This window comes from Trematomus bernacchii, unplaced genomic scaffold (genome assembly GCF_902827165.1).
Source record: "Trematomus bernacchii unplaced genomic scaffold, fTreBer1.1, whole genome shotgun sequence".
Classification (NCBI taxonomy): Eukaryota; Metazoa; Chordata; class Actinopteri; order Perciformes; family Nototheniidae; genus Trematomus; species Trematomus bernacchii.
The window spans coordinates 10,829,357-10,856,962 of record NW_022987582.1 but is presented as its reverse complement, the minus strand read 5'-3'; the positions used below and the strand labels follow the sequence as shown (position 1 = coordinate 10,856,962).

The 27,606-nt window shown below is 41.8% G+C and overlaps 1 protein-coding gene across 1 annotated transcript in view; it reads right to left on the bottom strand.

Annotated features, from left to right (window-relative positions):
- Positions 1–6,340: 6,340 nt before the first annotated feature.
- The window catches only part of LOC117480071 (cysteine-rich and transmembrane domain-containing protein 1-like), a 28,377-nt gene continuing 7,111 nt past the window's right edge, over positions 6,341–27,606 (bottom strand). Inside the window, exon 3 of the mRNA XM_034127237.1 lies at positions 6,341–7,364. Within this exon, the coding sequence (XP_033983128.1) occupies positions 7,218–7,364 (147 nt within the window). The 3' untranslated portion in view covers positions 6,341–7,217. The remainder of the gene's footprint in view (positions 7,365–27,606) is intronic.

Here is a 27,606-nt window from a genome sequence, read left to right as displayed (position 1 = left end):
ATTCGTCTTCATAATCTTTTTGATCATATGAGACTATTTAGACAAATTATAGCTTTTCATTAGTTTCACTTTTTTGGAGAAACAACCATCAAAGCAATAGTTTTGTAGCTTTGCAATATTTAAATTGTAATCCAAAAATGTGCACAAAGTAATTTTAAATGTATGGATTATGCAGCAGTTTCTTTCATATTAAAAGTCTCCCTTCTAAAAGCACATTGTCTCATACATTTCTGGGAGGCATCATGTGAAGGTTCGGTGTTGTTTCACACTGTGTGGCTTTTTCTTCTCTTGTTTTGAGAAGAGTCTCGAGGAGTGAAGCAACCACAAGACCGAAGACCACAGCGGTAAAAAAGCTACAAGCTACCGACAAATGCCGTTGGCCTATTTCCAAGGCAAATGTAATACGGTAAATTCCAGTTGTGTGTGTGTCAAACCAACCACATCCTCTTTTGGAGGTGGTGGATCAGTTAGAGGTAATTGACACATATTAGTTTTTATTGATGGTTTCCAGGCAGATGATCCAGGCCTGCAGAGAATTATTAAATCATGGACAACTGTGCTTTACTGAAGCACTGAGGAGGAGGAGGAGGAGGAGGCGGAGGAAGAAGAAGAAACATGTCCATTTATAGCAGGGGTGGGGAACCTCCGGCCCCCGGGGCGTATACGGCCCGCGAGACCATTTGGTACGGCCCTCGAGGTAATTTATAAACACACGCAAAAAAGAAAAAAAATTAAGAAATCTAGACCGCAAAAAAATTAAACAAGCGAGTGCCTGTTTTTCCTGGGTTAGGTCAGGGTCCTTGAACACAACACGAGCCTAACGTGCCATCACGTGGTATATGTCCCGTCTGACAGGGGTGCAGTTCTGCAGGAGAGCACCAGAACGCGGCTCCGGGCCGGGACGCAGCAGTACCCATAAGCATCCGTACACATGCCGCAGTTTTTGCGTGGCTTTGTCTTAGTTGAAAGCCCAGTGGCGATCTGTTCATCTGTCATACTGATCATACAGATCATACAGTCAATAACTTTGTTGTTATTAGCATCTGGTTAGCTAGCTATGCTAACGAATATAAACAGGGTTGCCAACTCTCACGCATCTGGCGTGTGACACACGCTTTCACTCTCAACCTCACGCTCTCACGCTGCCCAAACTATTCTCACGCCAAAAACAAGAATACGAAGACTAGAAACGGTTTTGAAAACTTTTGTCACGTAGTGATCGTCTTCTCAATAGAACATCTTTGATAATGTCTTCTGGCCAATCAGAATCACGATAACGGCGTGGTGTTGTTGCAGGAAGTCCCGACGGAGAATACTTTTGCGGTAGTACATCTCTATACATCGACACTATCAACACGTAATGAAATAAGACCCCACGGTTTGATGATTGATAGGTGTGTGGGCTGTCTTTCATTTTGACACACAGAACAATGGGGGCTATCCACCCTTATCCACAATGTAAAGTAATTCACACAGCCTCTTCCCTCTTCTCTCTGTGAGGAGCAGCAGGTTCAGCTTTCAGAACAAAGTAACAAAAAACTAATATGGCATTCATTTTTTTAAATGTGTAGTAATAGATTTATTTATTTTTCTTCTCAAGAGAGTACCAAAATGTGTATTTTATGTTAGTATTTAAAAGAATCTCCTGGGGGAGAATCCCCCCAGAGCCCCCTGCAGGGGTTGGGTTTTCAGCATGTCAACTCTTTCACCTGTGGGGAAATTGCAGGATTGGCTCCAGGTCGCCCTTTTTATTTACTACAAGACAAATGTGCCTTTTTATTTCATACAGTTCAATTTGGATTGAGACAGGGAAATAATCTAAACCTCACGCGTGGCGTTTCACTGTCGGGGGGGGAGCGTGTATGTAATTACATTGCAAATACTGACTTGAGCCCCAACACTGTATGGGTTAGCCCTACCATAGATTACCCAACAAAAATACTCTGGAGCGCATGCGCAGATCTAAGATCCAGTAGAAATGATAAAAAAGTAAAAGTCTGCTGCTTATTATTCTACTATAGCCAAAATAGAGTCAAAGAGTATATGAGAGTGAGAGTGTGTTAATATATTTGGCAGTTTGGAGTAAGTCTGTAGATTTGTTTGTGTGTGTGTGTTTCATGTATAGGCCTCTCACGATAATTAATTTTGTTGGATACATTTTCCCGGAAATTATTGCGATAAACGATAATATTGTCGGCACCGTTGTATGACCATTTTAGACCACTGACATAATGATAATATATAATAATAATTCAAGTACATCCTTTCAAACTGCTTGTCACATCCTCATGTAAATGGCAATTTATCGAGGTCAGAAAAGTTATCGAGTTCATTTTTATTTATCGTACGATAAGTCAATTAATTGCTTATCGCGACAGGCACACAATAAAACAATGGAAACAAACATGTTTGACTTTCATTAGTGAATGAAACTGTGTGCCCTTTATAGTCTGTGTCCAATATTGTGTATTTGTATATATTGTATATATATCCTATATATATGCTAAGCTCCCGCTGCTGACACGATAGCAGTCATTTCGTGCGCATATGTGTAATTAAACCGAATTAAAACCATGATATCAAAATCTCACTCCAGCCAGGTACCCAAAGTTGGCAACCCTGTATAAGAAGCTTTTTCTCCAACCAGTGAGGTTCTTTATATGATCATTATAGTTATAAAAAAATAAGAGAATAAAGTATAAAATACTATATGACAGTAAAAAAAAGTTATTAATAAACAAGAATACAGTTTGAAAGGGGAGTGATTTGTAAAATATCCATAAAGAAAATCTGCTTACAGTTCTGTTTCATATGGGTGTTGAGAGATGTAGTGCACCAGATTGATGCTTTTAACTTCAACATTTAAAAAAGAATCTTCCCGGGGGAGCATGCTCCCCGGACCCCCCTAGAGGAGGTTAGGTCCCCCCCCCCCCCCTCTTAAATCATGTCCACATGAATAAGAAACTAAATACATTTGCACACATCTTGTGTCCATATCTTTCTGTTTTGGTGGTCATGCCACAACCGTGCACGCGCATGCATGTGCGAGTCATGGTAAGATATCTGGATTAAGAGGTTGCTTTTTCTTTGCACGGCATGAAAGAAAGGCCAAATGGCTGTGATTTTAGTATTTTTAAGCAGAGGTCAATCATTTGTACGGCCCTCGGAGGATGTTGAAAAATTGAAATGGCCCTTGAGAGGAAAAAGGTTCCCCACCCCTGATTTATAGCCTAAACTCATAGGCAATGCTTGTCCTTACATGGGCTTTTGAAATATAAACAGAGTGCAAAATAATACACAAGCAGCAGGCAATCGGTCATTAGATGAAAGCCTCAATATTACCCTGAAAACATGCCTTTAAAAAACTCGAAACGGTCCCAGTTGTGATATATTTTAGTTTAGTGGTGAATAATTTCCCCTGAAAAGTTTCAACAACAATCGAGCTGCAATACTTTATTATATCAACATCTAAATCTAGAGCAGACATTTTAAGGAGAAAATTCAACATGTCAGATGCTCATTTCTGCCTCCAAACAAAGAGCTACATGAAAGTAAATGATGATATAATTAAAACAAATAGGAAACAGTCCAGTAATAAACGTGGCTTCATTTAGCTAATGAGATTAATAGTGCGCTATATAAAATGATAAAAGAAAATGATGCCTGTAATTTTCCCTCCAAGGTTCTTGCAGGAAATCCATAAAGGGAAACAAATGAAAGTCAAAGGAGGAAGAGAGGGTGGGGCTGGGCGGGCATGAAACGGAGGCAAAACATTTACTGTAACAGCCTTGGAGAATAGTTTCAGTATGACTCCCAAATATTTGGCTGTGCTGATATTTCTCTACTCATGTTCACTATGAAAAATATTTTTCTTTAATAGCAGGGTTTCTGCCTTGTCCCTCAAGGCTTTTGTAAGATGTTTAATACCACAAAGAATTAACTTAAAGTGGACCTATCATGCTATATTTGAAACATATATTGTAGGGCCATACCTATACAAAACATGTCTGTGAAGTTTTTTTTTTCAAAATACCAAACAGTTCACCCATTGTAGCCATCCCTCACTGCTCAAACCCCTCTTTTGCAGCCCTGTTAGAGAAACGCGGATCTTGGGTCCTTAGCTTGAAAAAAAAGAAAGAAGAGGAGGCGGAGCTAATGCCTGATCAGAATTCTACCGGAGATAAAGTTAAATTCTGCTGTGATAAAACGCCATCCTGTTTAAACCACGTCAAGGATTATTTCTGAAATAGTATGGAGCTCAAATGCTTTTTCTCTTGTAGGTTTATCACAAGGTGAGTTCTTTTTTTATTTCCTGCTTTTTAAACACATGTGCTCTTCAATACAGGTTAGCTCTGAGTGTTAGCGAGGCTTGCTAATGTAAACAAAGACGTCCAAAACACGTCAGGCATTGTTTCTGATAGCAACTTTATGTGGGTCCGCCACCGCTATTACTTCACAGCGGATGGAATCTGTATCCGCTCGTTGTAAACCCGTTTTTAAAAGATTTGGGTACGGAGGAAAAGAGAGAGGGTTTTATTTTCTGACGCTGCGTGAGTTCCCCGACGCACCGGGGACACATATGTATGTATAAAAGACATCACAAAGTGCATTTTGCATGATAGGTCCCCTTTAAAAAGGAATAGGACAGATTTTTTGTCAGTACATTACCGGCAGTACATGGTGGTTGTTCTGAAAAAAAAATAGATAGAAGGAAGCAAAGAAATGCTGCTTTTGACCGTGGCAGCACATACCAGATATGACTCCTTTGACCAAAAGCAGTAATTATATAAACACAAACAAGCTAACAAGAAAAAAAAGGTAGGAAGTAGTAAACCAGCAAGTTGTTTTCTGTAAAACTGTTTTTGACAAAGGAGTCTGGTGGATTTGGCTGTTTTAACAGTCCTAATGCGGGACACTAAAATGATCTATTATCATATAAATGAAATGCAATACTTTGATAAGACCTGAACCTATACCTAAAACTGGCAGGGAGCCAATTTTTCCTACCCTCTAATGTAAGAACCACTTTTTACAGAGACAAACATACCTTTTGTTACCTTTATTTAATTATTTAAACCTGTTAAGCCCTGGAAACGTTGGGGGCCCCCCCCCCACAGTTTTTTTTCGAGACTGTGTCTCAGGGCTTCTTAACATTTATGAAACTATTAATGTGTAGCACCAGATTAACGGGAAGAATCTCAGCTAACTGAAGATATGAACCATTTTTACCAAAACAAAACACAAGTCTCATAAGAAGCGTCTAAATGACCCCTGAGCGAAAAAATGCAAACTGACTTTGGCACAGAACTCAAGATAAAGATACCCTTATTACTTATCGTAACTGCACATACAATATATCCGATTAAAGCTGAGACTCCACAGATTATATAGGTATAGTATCATCACTGAGCGATCCGAACTCGCGACAGGGGAAGCAAACACAGACATCACAACACGTACCTTTACGGAGCTTTTACGGGAGATCGTCTCACCGTAGCTGTCAATCTGATCAAAAGACGTGTTCAATGGCATTAAAACGAGAATTAACGCGGCTGAATCGGTTAATCCATAGGTTAATAATGTGTCTGTCGCTTTGAAAAAATTATTTATAATCCATAATTCAATTTTTATGTAAAAATCGGAGAAAAAAAGTTAGCTGCTAATGGTAGCCACCAGAGTGTATGCAGCTTCCGGTTTTGGCTATGCGTCACTCTCACTCCTTTTTTGGTAACGTGTTTGTGTGTGTAGAACTTTATAAAGCGGTTATAAAGAGATAGATTTCATTCGTCAAAATCGACCAAGGGGGGCCAGAGATATGGAAAATCCATCCAAATGACCCCAGAAGTGTTTTTTGTTGCTAAACCTCTCTAAAAAGGTCAGAATTCACTTGTTTTGCACCAATCTTGATACAGGGTACTTATATGTTGTACTTTGGATTCCTAAAGCTTTTAATCTACTAACCCATCATCCAAGGGTAGTTTTCACTATAAGTAAAAAAGAATTTTTGGACGGACACTATAATTTACAGTTTTTTACTATGTTCAATCTGAATTTTCTTTAAAATAAAAAACATCTATATTGATTCTGACTTTTCTACATCCAACTCACAGGTTTATCATTACTTTGAGAAAAAAGATTATTAATTTAACCCTTTTAGAAGGGAAGATATGGTCATTTGTTCTGGGAATGTCATTTTCGAGCCTGAGACCTGAAAAACAGGCTCAGGGTGGAACAGGTTAAATGGGAAACAGAGGTGCTTTTTCATGTGATTACATGCATAGGAAATAAATGACTTCAGTGTACATTGAGATATCATCTTCTACATAGACCAGACAGCACAAGTGTTTATTTCATTTAATATACTTTATTTAAAAAGAAATCTGGTATACAGTAAAATGATTTGGCTTTGGTTAAGAAAAGCACATACAGACATTACATGACAAACAATATCATCCCTTACACAATATGCTTTTAAAATAGAGCCACTGATGGAACCATTGGCTGCATCAGCCATTTTGGCACCACTGTCGCCACGTTTTGTGAAGCTTTGAATTCCTGTTTAGCTGGAATTAAAAAGAGAGCTTTGGTTCAATCCTAATATGACCGGAGTAGATCCCTTTTAGTGTGCACTCGATCAAATACACACACAGGCTCATCATTTCATCTTTTACTTCTTCAGCATTTCATTTTTACTTTAGCATACTTTTAAGAGTGTTAATACATATTTACAGCCAACAAATCTTTTGAAAGGGTAGCTATATTTTGCCCATCGGACAATCAGACAAATCCTTTTCAATTGCAAAACAATAACCAAAAATGAAATTTGACACAGTTTTGATAATCTTTTGCTGTTTGAACATGAAATATAAGTCTTGGTATAATACTTGAGTGGAAGTCTTCATGCAGGTTGAAACAACATTAACCTATGGCTGAACTTTTAAGGCATCGATTTTGAAACATATTTTACAACCAAAACATGATGATGTTTAACGTTTCATAGAAAATACAAAAACAGGCTGAAGAAATATGAATCTTTGGAATCTTGTTGTCGTTACTCTCTACAGTGTTTTAGAGTAATGGATTACAAGGCCATACATTTTTTATTTAAATATCAATACAATTGTTACCAAAATCTCTTTTGACCACTACCTATGTACCTGGTGTGCTCTGAAAATCTAATGTAGAATGAGAGTGGGGACTGAAAATATGTTTAGTTGTTATTGCATATTGGCCACAACGTAGAAGATGATGGATAGGATGGTGAAGCCGATACCGATCCCCAGGCCCACATGGTTCAGGATCCGGGCCGTCCTGCTGTTCTGCTCCGCCCCCATCTGGTTCCCAACGTGATTGGCTTCACGGGCCTGAAAGTGAAAAATATACTTTTCAATTAGATACAAGTGAGGTGAACACATGAACATTTGTATATGGTATTATAATATGGTTAGATTGATGCACTGAATCTGTGACAAACATACATTTGCATCACATTATCAAAGCACATAGCATATTGCTAACATTAGCGAGAGCTGTCCCAGACCTTGTAGGGATGAAGCAATGAAACCTAGAATGGTATTAAATAAAATGTTTTTCTTAAGAAGTCAGTATTTAGCTTACTTCTTTTAAAAGACACTTTAAACTTACAATAACAACATTGACATACATTTTAAGTTCATATGACTGAGTATCAATACAGTTAGTAACTTGAAATAGACAGATATGAAGAAACACAAGCTAGCTAGCCAACGTTTCCGCACACATTTATATACAGTTTATTTCCCCTTTTTTGGTCATGTTATGTTTACTTTTTTCATTACACTAGAAACAGGTTATTTAGATTTTTTTGTTTGAACATAGCTCCATACCCTAATAGAAGTCTGTTTAAAAGGAGTGCCATCTATGGATAAAATGTATCCAAGAAGTCATCTCTAACATGCTTCAAACAAAAATTATGACAAATTGATCAAAGAATAATGCTAATTCACGTCCAGATGTAGGCAATACAAGCTAGAAAATGCTTCAGCTCAGGCAACTGGAGCAGCCCATTCAAATATCAATCAATCAAAACTTTATTACAGACTCAGGGTCCAGATAAAAGACAAGACATTACATATAATAAATGACATACACAGCATAAAAAGAAGAATAATTTAAATCAGTGTCCTACAAAGAGACAACTATACCAATGTCTCCACAGCTGTGATTGGTAGCGTGTAGTACTAAACCTTATGTTTGATGAGGCCACGAGGATTTCATTATCAGAGTCATTAAGCCGGCAAATACATTTATACATGAGATTTCTTAAAACAGCTTGTAGAGTATTGACTCCTGCAGCCACAAACATTTCACTTGCACTAGACCATCGAGGTCTCTTCAGCAATATTCTCATGGCATCATTATAAGCTACTTGACGTTTCCGTAAACTTGCTTTTCTGTAGTTTGACCACAAATGTGCAGTATAGAGTGGTGTACAATATGCTCTGAAAAGAGACATCTTCACACCATCTGTACATGCACTAAACTTACGTAAGAGAACGTTTGCTTGTGCATACATCATGCGGCATTGCCTATAAATATCTTCATCATCTGTCATTTGTTCTGTAATAAAGTGTCCAAGATATTTTAACTTATTACAGACACTAAGATTACTATCAGACAATTTAAAATCAGGACATTTTAGACATTTATCCTCTTTGGTTCGAAATATCACGACAGCACTGATGTTGTATTTGATGTCATGTTCCACACCACACACAGAACAAACAGTAAGGAGCTGCTGAAGACCAGCGCTAGATGGACTCAGCACAACAAGATCATCTACATACATAATATGGTTCACTAGAGTACTACCAATCATGCATCCAGTATTACAGGCTTTCAGTCGCTTGGACAGATTATCAATATAAAGATTAAAAAGAACTGAGGACAAAATCCCACCTTGTCTGACACCATTGCTAACCCCAAATGGGGGTGAGACCCTATTGCCCCATTTTACTTGCATAGTCTGGTGGCCATACCAGTAGACTTTGAGAATTCTCACAATGTATTTGGGCACCCCTCTTTGATTCAGTTTATCAAATAACTTCCTATGATTAACACGATCAAAGGCTTTAGAAGCATCAATTAAACACATAAGAACTGATGAGTTATTACCTCTATATTTGTTAACCATTTCCTTTAAGGCGTATATACACAAGTCAGTGCCATGTTTAGCCTTAAAGCCAAACTGGTTATCTGTTGAGTTAATAAAGTCATTTAATCTGTCCAGCAGAATTCTTTCTAGGACTTTTGACAGTATGCTGGCTAACGCTATGGGCCTATAGTTATCTAGGCTACCCACTTTACCGGCTTTGTCCTTAATAACTGGCACTAACAGAACAGACAACATTGAGTCTGGTAACAAGCCATGACTCATAAAGGCAGTATAGCAAATAGAAAGGAGAGGAGCTATCTTCATACTGGCATATTTAAGATGTTCAGCAGAAATATGATCTACACCACTTGCTTTGTTATCAGACAGCTTGTTTATAGCTTGGTACACCTCATGTGACATTATCACCATTGAATCATTGCTATCAATATCATCTACCTTATACAGTTCACTTTGGACACAGTTGAATAAGGTACTATAATGCTGTCGCCATAACTCCGCAATATTGTCTGTTCCGGATGTTCCATCTACAGTGCATGGTGTCATCTCTCGCAAATTATGTTAGTTTAGTTTAGTGTTTTTGTCTTTTGTCTAGTGATTTTCCCCTTTATCTTTTAATAGTAACCTTCCCTCTCGTTTCAGATACTCTGACCTCCTTTCCTTGTGTGTCTCCCACACCTGTGATTGTCGACCCCGCCCCTGATTGTTTCCACCTGTTCCCCATTACCTGGTGTATTTATTGTCCTCGTCTCCCTTTGTCCTGTGCCAGTTCGTTTCGTTTCCTGTGACTAACCACAAGTGTATCATGCCAGGTAAAATCTCAAGCAGAGCTTTGAGCCACGTCTTGTTTTCTGAGATTTGTTTTGTTAGTGTTTTTCCTCATTAAGAGTGACTTTGTTTTGAAACTGTTTTTCCTCGTTAAGAGTCATTTGTTTTTTGACCTCTGTAGAAGAGCTTTGGTTTGAAATAAACCTTTTTTGTTAAAACCTGTGTGAGTCGTGCATTTGAGTTCAAACCCGTTAATTCAGTCGTAACACATGGTAGGGATATTTTGCAGTTATTAATACCCCTCACTTCTTTCCAAAAATCAATAGCATTGTTACTTAGCAGCTTCTTAGACATGGAATCGGCCCTCATAGCTTGCTCATTTTTACAGATGAAGCGAATAGCATACTTGTATCTTGCATTAGTAAGCTTCTTGTACTCAAATACAGACCCTTGTCTGGGTCTGCCTGCCATAGCCCATGATTTAGTGGCTTTACAGGCTTCAGCACGATACTCAGCTACATACTTATTCCAGCCAGGCCTGATGTTATGTGTTTTATTGTTATGTTTGTAGTAAGGCTTACTGCCTTGATACAGAGCACTTACTATATCATTGTACATGGAGCAGATATCACTCCTATGCTTTGCATCCTTAAAATTAACATCACTACACATAATTGCATCTCTAGGTAGATAGAATATTAGTTAAGGATGTATCCGTCTGAGCATAATAGGATGTAATGTCTTCCTTTGTGAGGGTTGACCAGTCTAGTGTTTCTGTTTGAACACTATTTACATTTCTGGTTAGCCCAGGTAGATGTTCAACATTTAATGACATAGCAACAGGTATATGATCAGTCGTTGCTGTCCCATACAGAATGCTCATACACTCAAGTGAAGCATGCGCATCAGCTGTACTAATATAATGGTCAAGCCATGACGTTGTATGCCAAGCCTCACTAATGTAAGTATAGCTATCTGCAGGCAAAAGCACCTTGCTTGACAATATAAAATTGTTATCGTGACAGAACTGAGCCATATGCTTGGCAAATAATGAGTTCCTGTCTGAGATATCTGCATTCATATCCCCAATGACATACACACAAGAAGAAGTATTGCTTTGAATAAAGGAATTAATGAAAGCAAGCCTATTTAGATATTCATCCTCATTCTGATGACATTCATAGGGTGTATACACATTTAGAATAATACATTCCTTGTCATTGTGAGTAAACTGTATTGAAATGCACCAGTTGCCACAAAGCCTAACCACATTTATTTATGAGTCAAGGTTCTTATTCCACAGGATAGCCACACCCCCTGATATCCTTCCTCTGACTTTTCCCATGCCAAAGTCAGTTGTAGACTCCCCAGCCCCATGGAAATTATCATTGAGAGAGAGTTCAGTTTTTCCAAGTCTTGCTTCGCAAAAAATGTCTCATGTCACAGTTCTCCAGAAGGTTGTCAACTACAATGCGGCAAGCTTTATCCCCTGCGCTCTGGCCCATACGAAGGCCACGACAGCTGTACGACAAAACCCGAATAGTCATTTAGCGAGACAAGTGAGTTCCCATATAGCACCAGCAGACACACTCATTCCCCCCGCAGTAGGTGCAGTGTTAGAGCCGATAACTCCTGCTCTGCGAGGCTCATAATATCGCCGGACAAATGCCCCTTCTGACCAGATCTCCGGATTGTGCATTTCGCTGACCTCATTGCATTCAGCAGATACTTTAAATGAACCGTATATATATATAGAAATTGTATTTATTGGGATAAACCCCTTGAGATGCACCATCTCGTTTTCAAGGGGGTCCCGACAATAGCAACATTACATTACATTACATTTAGCTGACGCTTTTATCCAAAGCGACTTACAATAAGTGCATTCGACCAAGAAGATACAAACTTGAAGAAAACAGAATCATATAAGTACATTGATTGATTGATTGAATTGATTGAAAAGTTTATTAACAGCTTGTATATTGGGTACAGTACAGTACAGCTCAAAACATACAATTGTTAAGGGGATGCAGACCAGAGAAAGACTTTCGTCTTGTTTACATCAGGGTCCCCCATTTCCAATTCATCATATCATTTAAGACATATAAGACATATTTGACATACATCAGGTTTCATAGAGCCAAAACATTTCAAGTGCTACTCAACTGGCTTTAGATAAGCCAGTCCTTTATTAGTATATAAGTGCTTTGTTAGAAACAACTTACAGACATACATAAACAAAAAGCAAAACATGACAAACCACGTACAGTCTGTTAAGTAAAATTCAAGTAATACATACAATCATTACAATTTGAGAGACAGTCGAGCAGATCAGTTTAATCAATATCAGTTTCATCAATAACAAGTGCAGACCAGTTGAAAGTGAGATGATAATGCATGTTTAAACATACCCAATGATGCAAGAGATCTAATAGCAGCAGGTAAAGTATTCCAGTCTGTTGGGGCTTTGAACATGAACGCTCTTCTGCCAATAGATTTTTTTGCAGAGGGGACAGAAAAATAAATCTGGACAGAGTGTCTAACTTGATGATTTGGCGAGTAGGGTACAACATACTGCTTTAAATAAGGGGGATAGTTAAGATAAATGCATTTAAATATCAGCTGAAGCCAATGCGTGTGTCTTCTTACATTTAATGAAGGCCATTTAAGTTGGTTATACATTGTGCAGTGATGTGTACGAAAAGGACAACCAAGAACAAATCTGCATAGTCTATTGTAGGCTATGTTGAGTGGAGCAAGATCTGATTTATGTGCATTTTGGTAGACAACATCACAATAGTCCATAATCGGAAGAATAAGTTGAGAAGCAATTCTCTTATGGACACTGAGCGTAAAACAATTGCGAGAGCGGTGTAAGACACCGATTCCGTAATTGACTTTTTGTATTAAATGATTTATATGTAGTTTAAATGAAAGTTCAGAGTCTAGCCATACACCAAGATATTTAAAGCTATCAACTTTATGCAGAGAAGTGCCATCCTTACATTTTATTACTACATTAGGTTTAGATTTGAGCTTCTGCCTGGTACCACAGACCATAGTATAAGATTTTGTTTTGTTGAGCAGTAGTTTATTGTGTGATAGCCAGTCCTGTAAGATATTAAAATCCAATTGAAGAGAGATCTGAATTTGTGAAAAGTCAGATTTGGATGTATATATGACAGTGTCATCAGCATAAAGGTGACTACGACAATTAATGAGACAAGAAGATAAATCATTTATGTAAATAGAAAACAGAAGTGGGCCCAGAGTTGATCCTTGGGGTACACCCTTTTATTGGATCAACAGGTCAGACTGTTTTCCATTAACAACCACACATTGCTTTCTATTGTGAAGGTTAAACGAGTTAAACCATAACACTGTATTATTAGAAAGGCCAATGCCGTGAAGTTGATCCAAGAGCAGATATCGATCAACGAAATCAAAGGCTTTTGTCAAGTCAATAAAAATTGCGCCTGTGAGTTCACCATCATCTGCAGCAGAGTACAAGTCATTCGAAAATGAAAGTAGGGCAGTTGTTGTGGAGTGATTAGGCCTGAAGCCAGATTGAACCGGAGATAAAATATTATAAGTATTGAGATAATGTGACAGTTGATTATAAATTATTTTCTCCAGAACTTTGGAAGTAGAACAGATTATAGAGATTGGTCTATAATCACAGGGCGGCTGTGGCGCTGTGGATTAGAGCATTGGTGTTCGGATCAGGGGAGCACCGGTTCAACCCCCCCTGCAGTCAGCATGTCGTTGTGTCCCTGGGCAAGACACTTCACCCCAAATTGCTCCTGTGGGGATTGTCCACAGTATTGAGAATGTAAGTCGCTTTGGATAAACGCGTCTAACAAGTAACATGTAATGTAATGTATAATTATTTGTATCAAGTAAATCACCACCTTTATGGAGTGGAGTGATGCGTGCACATTTCCACATAGTTGGCAACTCACAGGTGGACAAAGACAGGTTGAACAAATCAGCAAGTGGGTACATGAGAATATGGGACGTTAATTTGATGAACCTGTTTTCTATACCATCGAGTCCTGCACTGCCATCCACTTTTAATTTTGTGATAGCATTATGAACTTCGTGTGGTAGAATCTTCTTAAAAGAAAAATAACTGTTGCAGTATGAGTTACTATTAGAAATACCAGTCGACAAATAGGAGTCAGATAGAAGTGTGGAACATACATTAGCGAAATGCTGATTAAATATTTGGGCAATGGATAATGGGTCATGAATTATTGTATCAGCAGTTCTTATTTTATTAATAGAATGTTTACCTGATTTATTTAAAATAGATTTAATTTTAGTCCAAAATTGCTTGGGATTCTTAAAGTCCGATGTGAGAGACTCTTTATAGTAGTTGGATTTAGCATTTCGGGTTTTGGTTTTACTCAGATTTCGAAGATGCCTGTATACTTCCCAATCGGCTATAGTTCTTGAATGACGATATATCGACCATGCTTTATCCCTTTCCCTAAAGAGACTGATGAGTTCAGAATTGATCCAAGGGAGATGTTGACCTTTGACCTTAACCGTTCTCACAGGTGCATGTTTGTTCATGACATCAGTGAACTCTTTATGCAGAAAATCCCAAGCATCTTGTACAAAAGGTATTAGTTGAAATATGTCCCAATTAAGGGCAACAACATCATTAATAAATAAATCAACATTCCATTTTTTATATAGTCTGATTTTGACTAGTTTTGGAGGCAGTTTAATTAATTTGATTTTCCATACGCAATAAACAATTGAATGATCGCTGAAGCAATCAGACATGACACCAGCTTTTAAGATTATGTCAGGGTGTGACACCAGTATCCAGTCAAGCAGAGATTGGGTTCTAAGAGTGATACGAGTCGGCTCATTAATTAGCTGTTTAACATTTAGACTACTGTCTATCTACCGTGTATAGTGCCAATCTTTGACAGGTAACTTCACGGCCAAGTTTAGGTCTGGCAAATACACTCACCAGCTTAGTCTTGACCATTTTGATGTTGCCCGCAGCTCCGGTGCCAACAATAGGTACGTTACCGGATTTATTTTTCCGCTCGGGAGCAAGAGTGCGCAATCTTGGTTTATCAGCAGCCTTCTCTGAGTCATGACGTCAGCCTTTTTTCACAACATGACTCCACTTTGGAGAGCCTGGCAAAAACGTTAATCCACTGGGACTATCCATTGTCGTAGCCCTCTCCACGTCCAGAAATACTCTCCGTTTAAGACTACTATTTAAACGTGATATGAACTTAACCCTTTCTGGTGGCAAAGCTCTAACAGATGTAGCTGTGTGTCATACTTGGACATTTTTTTATTCCAGAACATTTCACTTTTTCTTCCATTTTCCGTATGTTTGCAGTGACTGGAAAATTGGTCAACTTTTCTCTGGAATTAACAGGACTTTCGGGAACCCTGCATATTCCATCCATCCATCCATCCATCCATCTTCTCCCGCTTATCCGTGGTCGGGTCGTGGAGGTAGCAGTTCCAGCAGAGTGCCCCAAACTTTCCTTTCCCTGGCCGCATCAACCAGCTCTGACTGGGGGATCCCAAGGCGCTCCCAGGCCAGCGAAGAGATATAATCCCTCCACCTGGTCCTAGGTCTACCCCTCGGTCTCCTCCCAGCTGGACGTGCCTGGAACACCTCCCTAGGGAGGCGCCATCCTTACTAGGTGCCTGAACCACCTCAACTGGCTCCTTTCGACGCGAAGGAGGAGCGGTTCAACTCCGAGTCCCTCCCGGATGACTGAACTTCTCACCTTATCCCTAAGGGAGACGCCTGCCACCCTGCGGAGAAAACCCATCTCGGCCGCTTGTATCCGCGATCTCGTTCTTTCGGTCATGACCCATCCTTCATGACCATAGGTGAGTGTAGGAACAAAAATGGCCCGGTAGACAGAGAGCTTTGCCTTCTGGCTCAGCTCTCTTTTCGTCACAACGGTGCGGTAAAGCGACTGCAGTACCGCTGCCGCTGCTCCGATTCTCCGGCCTATCTCACACTCCATTGTTCCCTCACTCGAGAACAAGACACCAAGATACTTGAACTCCTTCACTTGGGGTAAGGACTCATTCCCTACTTGGACAGTCCATCGGTTTCATGCTGAGAACCATGGCCTCAGATTTGGAGGTGCTGATCCTCATCCCAGCTGCTTCACATTCTGTTGCGAACCGATCCAGTGAGTGCTGAAGGTTGCAGACCGATGAAGCAGGGGCGGATCTACCGGGGTGGCAACTGCCACCCTAAAAATAGGCCTTGCCACCCCAGCTGCCACCCTAGTTGGCAGCTTTGTTTTGAAAGAAAAGTTGTGGCTCATCGGACATTTATGAGAGAAAGTCTCTAATGTCCGAGTGCAAGTGAATGCAGCACAAGACGCGAGTCTTGTAACCCCTCCCCCGGCCCTGGAGCGAGCACGGAAATATGATTGGCGGAGATTTCATTTGAACGGGACGGCGCAAAAGGAGAAGCATTCGGACCCAAGTAGAAGGAAGGAATGAGGTATTTGCGGTCTACAATGACAGAGAAGAGACTGTCAAGTGTGGCTGTACTCAGTCAGCATTGAATCAAAACGCACTAAAGCTTTGGATCTTACTAATTTTGTGAGGCGTTTTGCTGAACAAAATGGTAATCGCCGCATTCAGCTGTAATAGACATGCCAACTTAATGCTCTGCTCACGGATGAGCATAACAAACTCAAGGTTCAAGTTCAAGGTTCTTTATTGTCAATCTGACATAGCTACAGAGTAATTATGCAGTTGAAAATCTTATGTCACAGGCTTCTCCAACAATGCAACATAATAACATAACATAATAACAATAAGAGCAAGAGCAATACAAAAATAATAATAGTTATAAAAATGAAATAAAGTTATGATGTGGAATAGTGCAGTATGAGTCTATATACAAGTTATTGGAATGATATATATATATATATTAGGTATTAGATACATACTACTGAGTAGCAGTTGAATGTTTGAAGTTGTTTCAACAGTTCAATTTTTTAACAGTCTCACTGCCCGCGGGAAGAAACTGTCTCCGAATCTTCTTGTCCTTGCCAGGATGCTGCGGTAACGTCTGCCGGACGGCAACAGAAAGAACAGTTTGTGGCTGGGGTGATGGGGGTCTTTGATAATCCGTAGTGATTTCTTCCTGAGCCGCTGGGAGTAAAGGTCCTCCATGGATGGCAGCTCCGTCCTGGTGATGTGCTGTGCAGTTTTCACCACCCTCTGTAAAGCCTTACGATCGCCTTATATCCATTCCGGAAAGGGGAATAAACATGGTCCAGTATGTTTCCCCCGCGCGTCGGGAAGTTGATGTGTTGGTAATATTTTGGCAAAACCTTCTTCATGTTGGCGGTGTTGAAATCTCCGGCCACAACGAACGCCGCATCTGGCCGTGAAGTCTCGGTTTTATCAATAAACCCAAACAGCTGATCGAGTGCCGTGTTGTTGTCGGCGAGTGGCTGCGGCGGGATATACACTGCTGTTATCACAACAGATGTGAATTCCCTCGGCAGATGGAAGGCCCGACATGAGATCATGAGGTGCTCTAGCTGTGCGGAACAGTCCGATGAAATAATCTTCACATCTGAGCACCAGTTGTTGTTAGTCATTACACACACACCGCCTCCCTTACTTTTCCCCGAGTTAGCAGTCCGGTCCTGACGAAAAATAGAGAATCCGTCAGGGACAATAGCGGAGTCCGGGATAGCGGGGTTGAGCCAAGTCTCAGTGAGAATTAACACGTTACAGTTCTTAATGTCCCGTTGAAAAGCAATCCGGCTTCTGAGTTCATCTAGCTTATTTTCAATGGATTGAACATTAGCCAGAAGAATACTCGGAAGAGGGGGCCGATTTTCTCGTTTTCTCAGTCTGACCAGCAACCCGGCCCGGCATCCCCGCTTTGTCTTCTTCTTGCGTCTCTCAGGTAGAACAGCAACAGGTAGCCATGGTGAATCTCCATTGTTTGTCGGAGGGTTAATATTGTCCACGAAGTTTCGCAATTGGAAAAGTTCCTCTCTGCTATATTGTATGGCAGAGTAGGTGCGGTCGGCTAGCATGTTGCGAACCATGTTAAAAGTAAAACGGCAAAAGTAAAAGAAATATGTACAAAATACGAAAATGGGCAAAGTTGGAGAGGAGCACAAAGACGATGCGGCCATCTTCACCGGCGCATCACTGACATCACTGACTGTTAAGATGATGACCTTGTATGTGTGTATCTATTTTTTTTCTTTGTGGGGGTCTGCCCCCAAAAAACTGTTTTAAGTCCCGAGAAAGTCAAATAAGACGGTGTGTAAAACTACACTGCCCAGCCAAAAGAAAGTAACCACTTTCATTTAACTAGGCCAGTAGGTAAGGACTTTCCACTGGATAATAACTGCAGCGATGTATATGTTTTAGCTGAATACACATTTTTTTAACCCTAACTGATGCAGTTAGTCACTTCTTTAATGTTTGTTCTTTCTGATGTAAAGTCAAGGTTGTAACTGTTTGCAATAAAGTTGTGGGGCGCTGAACTGTTTCTTTGATTCTTTTGAATTTTGATATATGATCGTAATTACTTTTCTTTCAAATTTGAAGGAGGGTGAGCAAGCATCTTGAGGAACATTCATCATCAACTCCTCCAAAAAATATAGTTTATTTAATAATAACACTGAATATATGAATCATAACAGTGATTGACAGCTGATAGGAATGATATGATTGTTAATATTATCATATTAATTCAGACAAACATTGATGAATGTACTTATTGCAGCAGTCTGCATAGATTTGGTACCCCTGCTGGTCTAAGAGTGAAACAAACTCATTCAGTTATTGTTCATTTAAAATTCATTAAATTATGTCTGGCCCCTTATATATTTATATTTAAGGATTTACTGATGTGCCACAATAATGTCACCTAATGTTATTGAGTTAAAATATCAATATTGTAGCTTTCCAAGTTAACATTGATTGATATGACCGCGATTAAATCAGCATACTTCTGCCAGGGGATGCCACCCCTCAAAATCTCCTGCCACCCTCTTGCCACCCCATGAATATTTTTCTAGATCGGCTCCTGCGATGAAGCCATTAGAACCACATCAACCCCCTGAATATTCACTTTCTCTTTTAGTTTTGTTCTTAGGGAAATATCTGGCTCCAATTGCTCCACTATGCTCATGAATGTTTCCTCACCCTGACAGTTAAAAAGAGGACTCCTGGCTATTTGGCAGTTTAAACACTCCTTAAACACACCTTTGGCAAGGACAACCAACATCAGGTTTCATTACTCACTGTACAAACATACATCTCGGTCAATGAACAATTGTAATGCTTAACTGCGCCACTATCTGTTCATCCCTGCCTCAAGTCTGTATTCTATGCTAAGCTAAGCTAGCTGTCGATAGCTTCATAGTAGTATCATACATATTTCCCCAAATGTCAAGCTTTCACTTGAATTCACAAAAACAATAAGTAGGTGTTCTTTTAATTGGATTTTCTGTTCTAAGTAAATAGTGCATATTTAAGTACAGAACTGTTTTATAATGACTATGTAGTTCATGGTCATTAGTAATGTTATCGTTGAAGGCTGGAATAGAGTAAAGGTTGATAGGATACCATCATGATAAGATCAACCGGATCATGAAGCTGTCATCACCACTGATCCATCTACTAAAGAGTAGCAGCATACATTTAGCTGTTTCAACAGGTTTAGACAGCTCAATACATTTGTGCAAACAAGAGCAACTTCTTCCCAAAACGTAAATCAAGGAAAGCTGTTGTTTGGAGACTTTCCCAGTTTAGCACTGCCAATAAGGTTTATTTTAGTAATGGCTTAATGTTGTGTCCTCTTACCACTGTGAAATGTTACGGGAGGTAATAAACCATATATATATAAAATCATGTTTTATGTACACTGTGGTCAATTATTCTTTCAAAATGTTGTTATTACCCATTACACGCTTCCTTCATACTCATATGTAATACACGTCAATTTAAATTCATACAAAAATAATTAATTTGTTGCAATTTCTATTATCTATAGATAATTTCTATACATCTTCCATCTAGATTTTATATTAAATCAATAAGGGATGATTTATTCATGATAATTTAACAAAAATGAGATAACAACTGTAAATGTTTTCGTATATGCATTTAGCAGTGGGGCAAAAATTCACGAAAGATAGAACGTTTACAATAAAGGTTTGGGAACACAACACGGAACAGGATGCGTGGTCCCAGAGTAGAAACGTTACTTACAAATATTAAATCCAATTAATGTTGTTAATAAATGTAACATTACGCCCATGCCTAGAGGATGTTGGCTGTTATATCTCACACAGGCTCTGCCCTCTACTGGACTATATGGGTACTACCTCTCAACCATACTATGCGAGCATTCATCAACTGAGATATCTATAACCGTAGCCGGCCCCCGGGGCGGGCCTACCTGAATGCGTGCACAAGCCCACCGTATATAAGGTGGCCACGCCTCCCGTTCCCGTCATCCTTTTCTCTTCAGCGAGCGAGCAACAACTGAAGCAGAGAAAGTAAAACGTTTGAAAGAAGAAGAAAGAGTTATCATACCTCCATGGAGTCGCCACTTCTAGAGACCCGGGCCTGTCCTTCGTGCCCTGGCTTAAATAGCGGGCGCCGATCCCCACCACCTCTGCTTCGAGTGCAGAGATTCAGGCCCTGTTGCAAAAACAGGCGGTGTCTGTGTGCCAGGCGATTGGTTCACAACCATCGACCAGAAAGACGCTTACTTTCATGTCAAAATTGCTCCAAAGCATAGAAAGTATTTGCGTTTTGCCTTCCAGGGTGTAGCCTAAGAGTGCAACAGACTGCCGTTCGGCTACTCGCTATCCCCACGCACGTTCAGCAAATGTGTGGCCACAGCGCTTCAGCCGCTGCGCGACCATGGCATGAGGGTGTTCTTTTATCTAGACGACCTCATAGTCATGGCCAGGTCCAGGGAATGGGCAATGTTTCACACAGCCCAATTGATCCTACACCTAACCAAGTTGGGTTTTTCGATTCAATTGTATCCTGTAAATATAATGTATGATGTCCTTTATTGTTTTATGTTTCATGTGGAACCTATATGCTGCAGGTCTCCCTTGAAAAAGAGATCTATGATCTCAATGGGACCAATCTGGTTAAATAAAGGTTTGAATTGGAAGAAGAGCTCCCCCATACCTCACCAGCAGGTGCAGTATCTGGGGATGTTGCTCGATGCAGGCAGGCTACGCGGCACCCTGTCAGAGAGCAGACAGGCATCCTTGCTTCGGGCAGTTTGCGACAGGGGGCAACGGTGACAGCGCTGACCATTATGCAGACTCTGGGTCTCATGGCAGCTGCTCACTTCGTGGTACCGCTGGGGTTGCTGCATATGCACTGCCTGCAGAGGTGGTTTGCCGGCCTTTGTTTAGATCCCAAGAGGCACAAACGACACCCCCTCAGTGGAGGGCAACCTCCGATACTGGGGGTTCCCAAGCATCGGTGGAGGGGGAACTCCGCTGGGGCGGGTGACCTCCTACGTCACGGGATACATCCGTGACAGGATGGGGGGGGACCTGCCTAGAGAGAGCTATAGGTGGTGGCTGGCCTCTGGCAAAAACTTGGCACATCAACCTTCTACGGGCAGTAGTACCGCTCCTACAGCACTGCAAACCCTTACTACAGGGTCAATATGTGCTGGTCAGGAGCGACAAACGCACCACAGTGGCTTGCATCAACAGGCAGGGCGGAGTCAGCTCCGCCGCCCTGTTTAGCACAGTGGAGAACCTGTGGTTGGGAGCCTCAGAATGTTTTTATCTCTGAAGGCCCCCCACATTCCGGGACTGGAGAACAGGGCGGCCGGTCTCATGTCAAGAGGCGGGCCCCTGCCAGACGAATGGTAGTTCTCCCTGGCTCGGCAGGACAATCCACCTTTGGGGGTGAACACGTTTGCACACGAGCCATGGCCAAGAAAGCTGCTCTACGCCTTTCCACCGCTGCGTCTCATTCTCCCTCTCCTGGGGAGAGTGAGGCGAGAACGTCTGTCAGTCATCCTAGTGGCTCCTGATCGCGTCGGGGCGCCGGGGTGCCGAGGTACTCAGAGATGACACAGATGAATGTGGGCCAGCCCTGGGCGATTCCCCAGTTCTGGGGGGCGATGTCTCAGGAGGCAGGTGCAATCAGGGCGTTACCCACTCTGGGCCAACCTTTCCAGGCTTGGCTCCTGAGAGGGACAGGCTGAGACAGGGTGGATTGTCTGACAGAGTTATTCAGTCTATCCAGGCAGCAAGAACAGGATCCACCACAGCCTGTTACAGGCCAAAGTGGCTGGGATTCCAGCGATGGTGTGAAGAGGGGAGTCTAGAGCCCCTATCTTGTACGATGGGCTCTATTCTGTCCTACTTACAGTTACTGGTGGACAGGGGGCTTGCTCATTCCACAATTAAAGTGTATGCAGCAGCCATCTCGTCCTGCCATGAGGGATTTGGCGGCAGGTCAGCCTTCAGTCAGCCGCTTATGTCGCGGTTTTTGCAGGGGGTCAGGAGGCAGCGCCCAGTAGTACACGCCTCCGCCCCGCAGTGGGACCTGCCGTTGGTGCTCGAGGCTCTGGTCTCAGAACCAATTGAGCCTCTGGAGCTCTCCTCCCTGAAAGCACTGTCATGGAAGACAGCGTTGCTACTTGCCTTAACTTCGGGCAAGAGAGTGTCAGAGCTGACCGCTCTGTCGGTGCACCCAAGTTGCTTGTTGATCCGTAGTGACCGTAGCGGGCGACACTCAGACCGAACCCCTCCTTTGTTCCCAAGGGTCTAAGGAGCTCGTTCAGGTCAAGGGCTATTCAGTTAGGGGGCTTTAATCTTCCACCCCATAGTGGGGCCAGGGAGGCTAAATTGCACCTCCTCTGCCCAGTGCATGCGCTAGCATGTTATGTGGAGCACACGGCTGCCACTAGGTGCACGGAACAACTGTTTGTGTGCTTTGGGGGCGGCGTGGCCGGTAAAGCTCTGTCCAGGAACGCCTGGCAGGCTGGCTCTGCGAGTGCATCTCACATGCCTACGGGGGTCCGTGCACACTCTACACGGGGTATGGCTGTGTCAGCAGCCTTATTTAATGGAGTGAGTGTGGAGGACATATGTACGGCGGCGTCTTGGTCCACGCCAAGCCCCTTCATAAGGTTTTATCTCTTGGACATGTCTGGCTCCTTCTCATCATCTGTGCTTGCTGCGCCAACACAGGACTGGGGAGGGGCTGTGGGTCAGCAGGTGTCTGACCTCCCCCCCTGGACATAGTGCGGGAAACATGGTGCACAGTGAGCCCCATACAGGGCTGGGGGACTCTCCCAGCCTGCCTATGGGCACTGTTTTCCAGGCACACTATTCTCGAGGTAAGCGTGTCTGAGTGTGCCCTACCAGCCAGGTAAACTGCGGCCCCCACTTCTCCCCAGTCACAACCGGAGGAGAGGGGGTTGCGGTGCATCGGCTGTTAGCCAAAAGCCGGTCAGGGGCAGTGTGGTGACTCGATGTTGTTGGACGACAGGGCGTTTAGGCATCAGGGCTCCACCCACTGTACCCATAGAGTCCAGTAGAGGGCGGAGCCTGTGTGAGATATAACGGTGGGTTACGTATTGTAACCCTTGTTATATAAGCACAGGCGGAGCCCTCTACTCGGGGCCCTGTCTGTCCTATGCTGCTCGCTGAAGAGAAGTGTAGGATGACAGGAACGGGAGGCGTGGCCACCTTATATACGGTGGGCTTGTGCACGCATTCAGTTAGGCCCACCCCGGGGGCCGGCTACGGTTATAGATATCTCAGTTGATGAATGCTCGCATAGTATGGTTGAGAGGTAGTACCCATAGAGTCCAGTAGAGGGCTCCGCCTGTGCTTATATAACACCATTATGATTTGATTAGCTAAATTAAACTTATTTGCAAAGTAGCATCAGACCCTGCATCAAGGACGAAATCAAGGGGGGCCGGGCCATGAGCGTTATTGTCAGTGTGTAAGCCATGGATGTATATTAGAAGAACCTGTGAGCCAGAACATATTTTAAATGTAAGCTGATGACAAGAAACGTAATGCGTGTGAATGTGAGATAGTGGCCACATTACAGCCTTTCAGAATAAACACAGGTCTTTGAACAGAGTGTGAGAGTCTGGCCGTCAGCCCTGAGCGACACAGGCATAGGAGGAGATACGGCAGAGCAGGATTATTTTCACTTCACAATTCATATCTAATCTTCAAAATAAACATCTGTGTTTTCAGTAATGTTACACCTACATGATTGAGACATGTATTTTGCATGTAAATGAGTAGCCAGAACGAATTAAAAAGCATAAAAATAGAGCATGTTTCTTAAACAAAAAAAAGGGAACAAAAAGTCTGTCTGCCTCCTGTCAGCTGTCAAATTCCACCTATGATACCAATACGTAAAATAATATTCATTTGGGTTTTGACCAAGCGTATCTTTAGAGCAAAAACAGGCAGAATGAATACGTTTAACATAACACGCGCTATCCCAGGAAACTATCCGCATGTCGAGTTCAGAAATAAAAAAACAATGCATACTGCATCCTCTTGCAGGGGCGGCGCCAGGGGGTAGCTATTGCTATAGCAACTCCAACAATTGGCCTAGCAACGGCTTAGCAACCCCATTGTTATGTTATGAAAATGTATCTATATATATATTTATACACATTCTCGCGAGATCTACCAGGGGTCATTGTAAGTTAAAGCGTGAACTGTTACTTGGCTAATGTTGTTATAATTCTCAGTATGTGAACACAGATCGAAAATGGAAAGATTTCTCACAAGTCAGTGTAAACGGCCGCGATCTCCAACGGAGCCCTGTCTGTGTGTGTGTGTGTGTGTGTGTGTGTGTGTGTGTGTGTGTGTGTGTGTGTGTGTGTGTGTGTGTGTCTGTTTGCAGTGTGGTGATGAGGTTAAATGCCACAGCATGCCAGTTGAAACAGTGAACGATCGCTATTGTGTACGCTTAGGGTGTAATGGTATTATACACAAATATTGTAGGAGCACAGAAACAGTGTTCAAATTCTACTTTTACAAACTTATTTTGGTTGTGCTTACCTTGCAAAGTAATGTTATAAGTGTCAAAGGAATGTTTTAATGTAAATATTGTAGCGTGTCCAAGTTAATAGTTATTTCAGTTATCAGATGTGCACAGTTTAGTACATTTGTAAAGTTATTTAGGCAATGTTGTTGGTGGGAGTTAGGGAGACCGCCCCTTCCAGGTGTGTGTGTGCGTTTTCCGGTGTGTGTGTAGGGAGTACGAGACGGTAGGAGTTGTGTTCGAGTGTGAGGAAAAGTCATAATGAGTGTTATACTATTGATTGGCTCTGTAAGGCGTGGCTGTGGCCGTCAATACCATAAAATAAAGAGAACGTTTTCGACATTGAAGGCTCGTGATCTGTGATCTTGAATAGCGGTGAACGCTACAATATGAACAGGCTCGTGCTTGGCCCACTGGTATTGTTTGTTTATTTATTTTGAAAATGAACTAGCAACGCCGTGCTGTCATATAGCAACTGCTAAGCTACTGCAGCAAAAAAATCCTGGCGCCGCCCATGTCCTCTTGGATGACAGTTTCTCCTTAAATGTCAAGTACAATGTGTTATATTGTAGGCTGCAGTAGTTCTGCAGGATGTGCTCTGTCTCCGTGAGTGGAGAGCCTGTCTGTGGCTCTGTTTGCATGGGAGCGGTCTGAGTCATTGTGAGGAAGGAAGGATTGCAGAACTGAAAAGAGCTGATGAAAGAGAGGATGGAACAGATACCAAAGCCCCTCACACACAAAGACAAAATGAATGTCACCATGGAGGAAGCCTGTTAATTCCACATGGTGAAAACCCGCCACACAGCCATGTGTTTTGTATCTTCCACTCAGTCTTTCACTTTGACCATTTGCTGGAACATTTTATGACACTCCCTCCACAAAACAACCCTAACCCCAAACCTTCACTACAACAGCTTGACTCCTATTCAGCCATGAGCCTTCATCTGATTGGCTGATGGCTAAGTCAACAGGGGAGGAACGCATTCCACTCAGTGACATTGGTCTCTGCATGAGTTTACGCACGTGTACCTGTTTTTCGTACTGAACAGTTACAGATGCAGGGACACAGCCTCCGTGTTCTCAGGGTGGTCATGTGGCGGCTGTTGCTCTTGTGTGGGCTAAACAGGCTGCAGCCGACTTCAATGACGCCTGCCTCACCAAACTGAGCTTTGTGGGATTTTAACTTCAAAAGGTTCTGTAGTTCAGTCTCAAGAGACTGAACTACAGACATGAGACCCAGACAAGTGAAACAAATGCACTACATGTCGTTAGCATTGGTGAAACACTTTGTATATTTAAAAAAAATTCCCATGACAGGCCAGCAACACAACAGCTAGGATTAGTGGTTTACTCCTTTACCACTTTAATCTATACTCAATATTTTTATATCAACACCAGAGTATCAAATTACACAGAAAATTACCACCCAGATTTGCAGTTCCTCTCCATTCCAAGCGCAGCAGGCAGCTGGTTATCGCCTAAAATAATTCTGATAAACCGACTGTATTCTGCATAATTAATTATACGTATATTCTAAACTAATTTGATGATGAATAAATGATTTAAATTCATTAGTGCACAACAAGTGATCATTCGTCAATGGTATGTTTACAGCTTATACCACTGTCCAAAAAACTTTTAAATTAATTAGAATTGACTATAATGAAAATTCAGACATGAATCACATGTATTGCTTTCACTGTGAATCTATTTCAGTAACTCAGTCTACATTTCCAAACACAAGTCATTTCAGAAGGGCTGTTGGTGGTTAAACCTCCAACACACATAATGAAAGTAATACCAACCTGTAGCGATTTATCTCAGATTCACAATTCTGTGTTACAATTAAAGGTAGGGTAGGTAAATCACTTCAGAAACACTTTTTGTTATATTCCATGGAATGCTCTTAACATCCCGATAGCAATGAATAAATTAAATTTGACAATAAATATATACAAATATTTCATCTGTGGAAGCCGTGGCACTGTAAAAAGCAAGTCCAATTATCTGCCTCGGCCCGCGGCAGATAATTGGATGACCTACCTGTCAGCCTTCCATCTGTGCACAAACTTATCTCGTGCCCCCATTGGTCATGTGCGCGTTCATGTGTGTTGGAGGAGGGGCTCTGTAAGGAAGTCTGAAGGAAGGGGCAGATTTTTTTCGGTTGTGTACTTTCAAATTCTAGCTTACTCGAGCTGGTTTCTCCATTCTTACCTACCCTACCTTTAAATAAACATAGAATTCATACATTTATATTTGAAATACATTTTGGAGAAACTGTGAAAAATGTATCTTTAAAGGTCCCATGACATGGCCATTTCTACTGATCATAATTCCATTGTTGAGGTCTACTAGAACAGATTTACATTTCCTGGTTGCTGCGTGGGGTCTGCGAGACACCGCGGAGCACACACACACACACTCACAGCCTGAGCTCCGAGTGGTTGTGTGTACGGAGCTCCGCACAGCACCGCGGCTGTGAAAAGATAAGGCTGAGTGAGTGTGTGTGTGCGGAGCTCCGCAGCGTTACGTCCCTATGACCAGGAAGAAAAAAATGGGAAAAGAAAAATCTCCAACGAGGCGTTCTGGGGCAGCATAGGCAGGTCTTTTCTGTGTTAGAGTTT